This window comes from Leucoraja erinacea, chromosome 7, assembly GCF_028641065.1.
Source record: "Leucoraja erinacea ecotype New England chromosome 7, Leri_hhj_1, whole genome shotgun sequence".
Classification (NCBI taxonomy): domain Eukaryota; kingdom Metazoa; phylum Chordata; class Chondrichthyes; order Rajiformes; family Rajidae; genus Leucoraja; species Leucoraja erinaceus.
The window spans coordinates 51,662,062-51,672,461 of record NC_073383.1 but is presented as its reverse complement, the minus strand read 5'-3'; the positions used below and the strand labels follow the sequence as shown (position 1 = coordinate 51,672,461).

Below are 10,400 nucleotides of genomic sequence, written 5' to 3'. Positions count from 1 at the left end.
AAATTATGTCAGTGTAATTTATCTCAAAAGAAACCCCGAGTAGCAAACCTTAAGAGATGGGCGTTAAGAAACTGGAGCTGGGTGATCTTGTACTCGCGTACGCCTTTTAGGTTACATATCCTTCCAAAGACTTCACTCTCAGAAGTCGTTTATGTTGGAATTACTGACTTTGAAATATATTAGGCAGAGATTATATATTTTCCAATTTGAAACTGTTTTGGAAATGTCATGATGCCAGTCATGTTACCCTGTAGTTTTCATTTACGCCAGTCGCCATCAGGAGAGAATAGTGATTAAATATGTCTATGATATCAGGTGAAGCAGAAAAAAACGCTAAGGCTTTGATTCGATGAACGTAACGCCATAATAATGCCAAATATCCATACAGATATAAATCAAGGCAACAGTTGATCTGCAAGGGTTGAAGTAAAGGATGCACATGTACATGTCCACCTCAAATGTATATGAAGACCCTGTCACTGCATGAAATTAAATAATAAAATGAAATGCAAAATATTAAGCCGTGCTCTTCATATACAGTCCGAAGCAAGATATATGCCGCGAATAAAGTGGGTGTAATCTGAGAAAATCAGGGAATGGGAAGCAGAAACTGATTATATTTCGATATAAGGTCGGAACAATGATTTTGTTTGCAATTGTTTCGGTGTATAATAATAGTATGTGGTTTTCAGGGAAGTGAAATCACACTTTAAAAGACGCAGCAAAGTTATTGAAAGTGTAGTTTGCTTGACCGTATTCATATAGAGTGCGCTGGCAAAGAAGCATCTGACAGTCTGCTCTACTTATTAGGTATTAGGTGTAACGCTTACAATATGGGAAGTGAAACCGTCGCTTTCAATATGGGAAGTGAACCCGTCTATTCAATGCAGGAACACGCGCTTCCTTTCTGATTGCTAAACTAGTTGTTGCTTTGCCTCGCACGTAAACGCATGGTTCTGAATGATCTTCTATTGCAACGAACAAACAAATTACAAGTTGGTAACTTCGATCTGCCCTGAATATTTTGCATATCTTGAATAGCGGCCAGAATTCGTGTTTTGACGTGCTTAAATAAAACTATGAATACGTATTGTTACATACAAAACCCACGTTAAAATTAAGTACTCTCTTTTTTGGAGATGGGAAACTTCCTTGTAATAATTTTAGGAGGGATATCGAAGAACACGATCATTGCGTGAGAAACAAACAAAAGTTGGCATTCACGCTAATATGGCTATATACATTCATGCTGCCGTCCACATCTGTCCAATCAGCTTATCATTGTTCCTATAAAACAGGCATGAAACATGGAAGCCAATAATTAGCAACTTGCTCGGCTTTCCATTGCTCACCATCAACTCACATCTGTTTTTTAAGGGGCACCACCAACTAAATTGTCTGTCCAATGTTCTTATTAAGCTAATAACCGTCGGGTATTGTGTGCTCTTTTAATTCATCCTCGTTGTCCAGATTATGCTCTTTGACCCCAAAAGGAAAGCCGCCTCTCCCGCCTCCTCCTGTGTCTAGTGTTATTCCGGAACAGGGCCACAAACTACAAGGTGACTGACAGTAGACATAAGATTGGACCCTCCAGGGCGTCTTATGAAATTAGAACTGGCGTGTCATGCTAAAGATACCTGCCTGGCGACGGAAATAAACACGCACACTGTTTATTAGATATATATGTACATACAAATATATATGTACATATAATTCTATTGGATATATTGGCATAATGGTAAACACTGAACATCATCTTAACCGAATAATTAACTTAAATATTTTGCACGATGCTAGTCGTGATTTGTTTGTTTTCTCGCTGTACGACATCAGCGTATGTGTTACAGATGTGTATTATATGGCAGATATAAACAAAAGTTTTCCGTGCAGATGTATTCCTAGCTCTAAGTCTCCGACACGTCATTAAATTGTTACATCTTTCATGACTGTGAAAGCTGCTGGAACGTTTCGTGGCCCATCTAACTCTATCTTCTCCTTTAACTTCCTCGTGTTCCCTCTGCATATAAATGCACGTATTTATATTATTCATAATATACATAGAGACGAAATATGGGCTACACCCAATTGAACATCATAGAGCAACCACGGCGGTATCACATTTCGTTGTAATTCACTCAGACGTTCCAAAATATGATTTTCATATTGTAGTTTGCCATAAAGGTTTATGCCACAGTTCACTGGTTGATGTGGCTACGACCGATTTGTCAATACGATTATTTGTTTCAAGCTGGTATTAAATAAGTACTGTATGTTTTTAACGCACTGTAGTGCACCTCGTAAATCTACAAATTGTACTTAATTAGCAAACTAACTGAAGGAGTCTCGGTCTAAACTTTCCTTTATTAACCCAAGTTTACTTTACTTTCTTCAACACATTTTGTGACCAGCAAACGGTTAGTGTCTTTGTACTTAAGCATATTTTATTTAAACAATATATTATGTAACAAGAAATGTCTTAAAAGATGATAACTTATGAAATATTAGCAGTTGCCAAATATTAAAAGTGAACTAAGATAATATGACTTCTGACGTATATAAATAATTGGATTGTCTAAATGTTAGTCTGCAGAGTTCACATCAGCATATTTCACAAATTCCTTATCGTAGACTTTCCTAGCTGAAGCTAATTTCTTCCTCTCCATTTCAGGTTGACTTAATGCTCAAACATATAGGTTATTAACTAATCAAGATACATCCATACATTACTATTTTGGTGAAACATTACCAGTTATGTAATAACTGAAGCTATCGTCAAATGTCCTGCACGAGGGAAGAGGCGTGTATTTTAGCACGTTTTGTTTCCTTCTTTGGAAAATATCAGCAATATCTTCAGTATTCAGGAAAACAAATATGAAGCTCAATCAACCTCTTTAAAAATATACACTAAAATATATTAAAGGTCACATTAGCAAAAAGATTCACTAGTTCATTAGTTTTATTAGTTTGTAAACGTTTGGTTAACAAAGAGAAAACAAATGACCAAAACAAACGAGAAAACAAGATGACCCTCAGCATCTTTACTGTATTCTAAACTTTCTTCTAAACGGTCGACCAATAGAACATTTCGTTTTTCTCTACAACTTAACAACGTAAAATTGGTGTACATAGTTAAGTGTAAATGAGAAAATATGCTTCACTGCTCGCTGCATAGAATTTGATTTCAACCAAAGCTAGAGGGCGCTGATTTGAATTGTCTCGCGTGTGTATGTGCAGATATGAATTCGTGCAAAAAAAAAAGTCTCTTGCTTCAGGCCAAAACTTAACAGAACATTTGACTTATTTTTTTTAGAAAATAGAACTATTTTTATATCGGAACTGAACTGTTTATTGCCTAGATTTGGCAATTCCTCGCAACATGTTTTTTAAAGACTGGGCTGGAACAGCGGAGATTGAATGTTTAGCAATGCGTCACAGACTGGTTGGAAATGCTTCAAAGGAGCAATTCCTGCAAATCTGAAAAGATGCACGAAACATGAGGGATGTCTTTGTTTTACTATTCTTCGAGATATAGGCTATGCTTACTGCCCAAAACAATAATGTCTCTTTGGTATTATATAATCTCTGCGAAGCAAATCTTCAAACAAAATCTAATACAAGTGATTTTCCCCCTTCGCTTTTCACTGTCGGTCGCAAGTATTGAAGCATGCGATTACTCCTCTCAACAATACAAGAAAGTTCCCTTCGGAGAGACGGCTTCCACAGGTGTCGGACTATAACAGTTTCCTAATTGCAATTTCCGCGTGTTGCTGGTTTGCGAAAGAACCCTGCTACCTGCTATCATGACACCAGTGCACTGTACATTCACCCACGCTCGCTGCACATTTACGTTATACGAAGGTTACTACTTTTGATTGAAATGAAGAGTTAGCTTTCTACCAATATCAACGAATATATAGAAAAGGGGACATTTCAAACATATATTTCAGTCAAGCATTATTTGTCATTGTACATCAAATTAAGAAATTCCTTCTGGTGAGGCGATGGAAAAGAATTCTACAGCTGCAGGCATTCATTTTAGGAAACTAATTTTACAGAAAATATAATTGTATTCATAATTTTCTGATTAACTGAATTGCACTTTGGCTGATATTCGTGCAGTTTGTACCATTATTTTAAAAATAAGACGCAACTGTACAATTGAAAAGTCTGAAGAAGGGTCTCGACCTGAAACATCATCCATTCTTTCTCTCCAGAGATGCTGCCTGTCCCGCTGAGTTACTCTCGTTTTTTGTGCCTATCTTCGGTTTAAATCAGCAACTGCAGTTCCTTCTTACACTATGCTATTTAAGTTTTTCTTTCGCATCTTAAAGCTTTTTTTTGCTATGGTAATGGTATTATGACAAGACAATCGTCCTGGCAAGTAACATTTCGAACAGCTGTACATATTTTCAACATATGTCTCCCTATTTATATCTTTTCATCCTCTCCTCCTGTTAATTAGCAAAGCTATTGCTTTTGTCTGACTTCAGGTAAGTTAGATTTCACCGGTTTCTGTCTATCAGGCACGTGGGTTACGGTTGCTGCAGTATGTCCTCTGATCGTTATATTTAATGACATTTTAAGTCAATTTCGGCTGGAAATAATTAACAGAGATCTTCCTCTTTTATTGCATTTTCCTAACATGTCTTGGTCGGGAGTAAACGGTTTGCTACTTTAGTAATTTGAGAACTAGCGATGTGGACATCACCACATTATCAGGTAAGGAATAAATATCAGAAATGATGATAACTACAAATCGCCAACAAGATTCTTTCCTGGCTGAAAGCTATCAGATATTTTGTATGTCTGTTGAATGACACAATGATTGAAAGAGCAACCCGCATTTGTCAAAAAAAAAGATCAATTTTACAAGAATCATATGGCCTTTACAATGATTTTGTGTTTTGTTTCCTTTCTGGACCATGACTCCAACTGTTCTAGGATTGTTTATTCCAACCATACCAATTACATTTAGCATATTAAGCATATGTGATGCAGAATGTTTACTAATATGTATTTTTCTATGTAGAAAAAATAGGTAGGATTTTTATTTATGGGAAGCAAACTACTAAATGTCTTTCATTAATTGTTCACCATTTTGTTCCAATAATTCAAATGTAATTAATGTGTAAGGTCTGCCCGAAAATACAAAAAAAAAGATTTACTTTGCTCATTTATATGTTCGAAACTAAGTCTTGAAAAAAGTTCTCCAAACTGCCTTCGGGGTAATGTACCTAGAACCGCTTCTCCCAAATCACGCTATGGCGATACTCTATGTACATGAAATCTGTACAAACCAGACCCAAATGTCGGTGACAAACTGTTCAAACAAGATTTTCTTTCTGCTGTTATGTCCAACGGCGCTTCGCGGGTTTAAATTATGCCAAGGCTATTTTAAGGAAATGACAAAACAATTTGGAGTTAGAAGTGATGCATTGTGCTTACAAGCTTCACACTTCTGGAGAATTAAATGCTTAAAATGCCAGCTGTTTTGCGTTATACGGGGTAACGTTTTCTCCTTTTAACAGCGAGCAGGTTTTTGCTCGCCATGAAATCCATGAAAACTAGCTGCTGCGTTTAAATTTTGCCGCTATCGTTAATTATCACGGCTATCTTTCACTTTCCAGGACGCATCCTTTTGTTCGGGCCCTTGAAGTAAAAAAAACGGAGCTCGGAAAGAACAGTACGATACCAAGCCATTAGTCAGAATGTGCTCCAAGCACAATCTACACTTTATTTGAAGCTACATCATTTCTCAACATAGTAAAATCTTTGGCATGTAGCGGCGATTCATTACGTAGTCAGTTTATATTTCTGAATAAGTTCAGAAAAGACCGGATTCACATAAAATCTCTAGATCTGACATTGACTAAAACAATTAGCGACAACATTGAAAACGGAAATGATAAAATCTCGGTCAAGCAGTGATCTCTAGACATCTCCTTACCTGAAATAAAATATTTACAACGTCATAATGTGTTTGGTTATATATAATTTTAAAATGCTTGTATTATAATTCAGTCCATATAGATACACGCAGATCCAATTTAAATAGCACCTGTCACAGTCCTTTATTTCAACAGCATAAAACGGAACATCAGTCACTCTCCTCCTTTTCGTCTTGAACTGTTGTTGTGGAATGATTATAAAGTCCCTGGGCCATTAGATGAAGAGCCAAGCCATTCTTCAGGCCAGTGGCTTTCTTGATCTTGGCCCTCTTGTTCTGGAACCAGATTTTGATCTGGGATTCGTTCAGATTTAGTTCTTGTGCTAAAGTTTGCCGCCTCTGCTCGGTGATGTAACGATTGGTCTGGAACTCTGCTTTGAGTCTTTGCAGCTGCTCGGCCGTGAACGCAGTCCGTGGCCGCTTGTCTTCTTTCTCACTCTTCTTCTTCTTCAGTTTTCTAGTCCTGGGACCTGTGGTAAAGACAGCAAAGAAAAAAACATGCAAATTGTCACGCTTTCAAAAATTCTTCTTTGAAACCAGACCGCGACAAAGCTTTCAGAGACCTGTGCAGTTAAATGTACAAAACAAAGTGAACAGCCGCCCTTTAAATAGGCGGCCATATTTATGGTTTTAAAATTAACAAAATGGCGCAAAGTACATATCCCACCACATAACAATACTGCCACAGGGAAGCGGCATTTTATTTTATATTTAAACTTGCACCGAGGCGTGTAGCAACGTTTCATTCTTTGCACAGCAGGAATTGCAGGGTATAATTTTATTTCGTTTGGGTCTTCCAGTATATACAAGTTTCTTAACATTATAAAGGTTAGCACATTTTGTCTAAATAGCTGGCCAACGATTCCTAGATGTAAAACTGCATGCAAAGAAGGCCATAATTCCGCATTATTCAAGACACCGCAAAAATACTTAAGTACAGCTTATGTATTTTTCCGTAAAGGTAAAACAAAGTAAAATTCAAACCCTCGATCATGGATGGACTCCCCTCCCTTTTCATCCTTGAGCAGAAATTTGACCTTTTTTTAAAATCCAGTTGGTATCAAGTACTTCGGGAAACATATGGCCTACAGTGGACAACAGCGAGTTGTTAGCTCTTCTAACGAGCCCACACCTATACATGTAAATTGTACCTTTTTTAAAAAAAAACAACAGTAAGTATAAATCGTGGATTACACTGGGCTTGGTTTAGGATCAAAGGAGAGAGTCCAACTTTTAGACTGCTGCTACTGCTCTTTCCATTCCAAGTTCTAGGTGCGTTGTCAACAATATGTCGCCCTTTTAAAATTATGCAGGATTTTTTAACTTTTTTTAAAATCCTGTAAACTTAGACCAGACTGAGCTTTGCCAAACTAAAAAAAAAACAAAGTAGCGTGTGATAAAATACCGGTCTTGGTATTAATTTTAAAGAAAATATCACGGTGCCTTCGTAAAATGGGAAATCTGATGTTTCGTTTGTAATCATTCCCTTCAAGATCCAGATAAACTAAATGACAATGGCATCGCTGATTAACAACAACATTTATCTCACAGCTTCCTGTCAAGACCTGTTCTATATTACACAGGCTACTGATGTAAGATAATACTAATCAGCGATGTGTGTGCAAAGGATAAAGCCAAAAGCACAAGATATAAACACTGTAGGAACTACCCTACTTTCTCCTCAACGTTGTGACAGCATTTGACCGGTAGTCAAAATTCCTCTTGTCAGTATTTAAGGCTACTGTAAATGAACTTTTTTTTAAAGAATACCACAAATATCGCAGCCATTGAAAACCGAGCCTAAACAATGTTGGTAAATGTTAATAAAATCATCTTACTACTTGATTGAAAAGCTAAAAAAGTGACGTTTTGCTAAATGTTTAGCCTGACAGCTCAATCAATCAATCAGCTAGTCAATCAAGCTGGCTTTTCTTAGTTTGTGGAGCTCGGCGCCATGATTAGCTCAAACTACACTGCATGGACGCAGAAGTTTGCAGGATCGCTTTCACTAAGAGGACATTTCTCTCCGTCCTCTGTAAATCGCGAGCGTAACCACCCCGCCAGGCCGCCGCACACAGGAGCCAATGCATAAATCATCTGGTTAGATCTTTAGTAAACCTACACACGAAAGCAGACACCAAATGCTTCCTTAATCAATGCTTTCCGATTCCTAAGTTTCAGCGGAAGGATCTGTCTCGGTTGTGCTATTTATATAGTGAGGTGCTTGCTTTCTGCTTTTGATTTTACAGTTTGAGATTTGTCAGTGTGTAATTTCTGGGTAAAATCACTATGTTTCTTTCACAGAGAGAACCCCGACCAGACCATTACGATATATATTCATGAATAAGAATTAATGAGCTCGAAAATAATTTTAAATCAGCATAAATGACAGTCGAATTTGCCTTTTCTTTTCTGTGTCCTAATACCATCAACATAACCATTAACTGACTGATGTTGCCATCAAATTAAGCCAAGAATTGATAGGTAAATACATTTATGGAGCGGATCATTAAATAAAATCAAAACGTTTACTAAATTATAGTTGATTTTGAACCTGCTACGGTGCAGAACTGAATTAATTCAGCCCGCTATGTGTTCGAATAATAAGCGCTGTAGTTTGTAAAAATGCCACAACTCTTTACATTTCGATCCTTTAGTTCTATCGGTAAGAACGCGCGTAAACTGCACCGAACGCAGTCCTGTGTACCCTCAGTCCCCGGCCTGCAAAGATTCTACACCAAGGCCCAAAACTTCAAGTCTTGCCCCGTGTCGCTGTTCCACCGCTACATTTGTCAATTGTTCGGAGTACATAATTTCAACACTATTGATCTGAAATATATAGCAGTTTAATTTCTGATATAATCTTCTCTGTCGTGTTATAGTCGCAACTATTCGATCTTTTACTATGCAGCGTTCTCGTTCTCAGATAAAACAAAACGTTAGATATATGCCCTATAAGATTGAAAACTACACTCAATGCGTTCAGGTATCATAGAATTAAAGAATATTCAGTAGCCATTTGGCCTGATATGGATTTGCAAATAAAGTTATTTTGTGTCGATCAATTGTACGTTTTTTTGCCTGCGTTGTAAGTATTATAATTTCTTACCAGAGGACGGTCTGTCTGAATATCTAGTGCAATAAACCCAGGCAGGCCACATTAAAGCCGCTGATGATGCCGATTTGTTTCCATCACTGTTGGATATAGGTTCTGCATTAGCCCCCACAAGCATAAGCGCCGAGCCAGTGTTTTCTGCATACTTTGTCGAATTAGTTCCATTGCCTTCGTTTTGCTTTGGTTGAGACTGCTTGGATGGCTGCGAGGAACTGTCACTACAATCTGAATCCGGACTGAGACTTGATGCATTTGACGGCCTTGTGAGCGGGTTGACGTTTTCTCTCCCAGACGTCTGCGCCCGATCTCTCTCCTTCTTGCACCCAAAGTCCGGCCTCAAAATATTATCAATAAAAAAGTTAGTGTTTCTGTGCGGCTGCTGCGCCGCTGGATGGGGCTGTATTTGGGGCGACTGGAAAGGAGGAGAGATAGAAACGCGATCCGCCTCGCTCGGCTCTCTACTCTCCACGCGGATGTTTTGATCTTTCTGCTCTTCCATATTTCGAGCTGTCAATTGCACCCACTTGATCCTTGCCCCACTTGATAGGCGACGTATCCAAGAGGACGGAAGCCAAACACCTTATTCGATGTCTTTTGGCAGTCGGCTCTCCCTGACTTTTGAACGACAGCTGCTCTATGTACTTGGCATGGTGGGGGTCTCGGTGCATTCACCTCCACTTTTCATACTTACTGTGCCATGCAAAGCTGGCACTGCATTGATCTTTGTTTGGAGTCCGTGGCGATTCTCTGACAGTGCGAGCTTTGCAAACTCCTAAATCGCTGCCTCTCAGACACTTTTCCCAGCCACCGGAAGCACGTGAATGGCAGGGCACGTGCTTTCCACCAATCAGCGGGCCGAGCGTCAAGCCCCCGGGGTGGACCCCTAGTAACAGCGGCCGGGCTGGCCAATGGCAAGCGCAGCTTCCCCTAAATAAATAAAACGAGATGAAACGTAATCAGGGGTTCACCGCTGGGTCTTGCAGACCCATTTCCTAGACTTTTTGCAATAAGCAAACATGCAAAAACGATTACCCCAAAATTGCACTCCGATTTTACCTAAACTTTCTGTGAAACCCCTAAAGATCAGTCACTGCATTTTGTAAGAGTTTCTCAAGAAAGCTCGATCTGTTCGCATGTTTCAATAGCTGGAATTGTGTCAGTTCATTAACTTGTGTTGCAGAACAGACGCAGCTATCTTTGTTTCTTTTGTTTTAACAAACAGTGAGTACAAAATTTGCTGTGAGCTTCATCGCGGGAAAAAAACTGTCAGATTCAATTCGTGGATACAATATAATTCAAGATAATTCATGCTTCCGTTAGTGATGTGACGACCGTCGT

General features: G+C 38.6%; 1 protein-coding gene across 1 annotated transcript; it reads right to left on the bottom strand.

Annotated features, from left to right (window-relative positions):
• Positions 1–5,222: 5,222 nt before the first annotated feature.
• en1a (engrailed homeobox 1a) lies at positions 5,223–10,032 on the bottom strand. The gene is made up of 2 exons (XM_055638588.1): positions 9,057–10,032; positions 5,223–6,417 (listed from the first exon to the last, which is right to left on the bottom strand). Exons 1-2 carry the CDS (start codon positions 9,559–9,561, stop codon positions 6,098–6,100), a joined length of 825 nt encoding a protein of 274 aa, XP_055494563.1. The 5' UTR covers positions 9,562–10,032; the 3' UTR covers positions 5,223–6,097.
• Between the last annotated feature and the right edge of the window lie 368 nt (positions 10,033–10,400).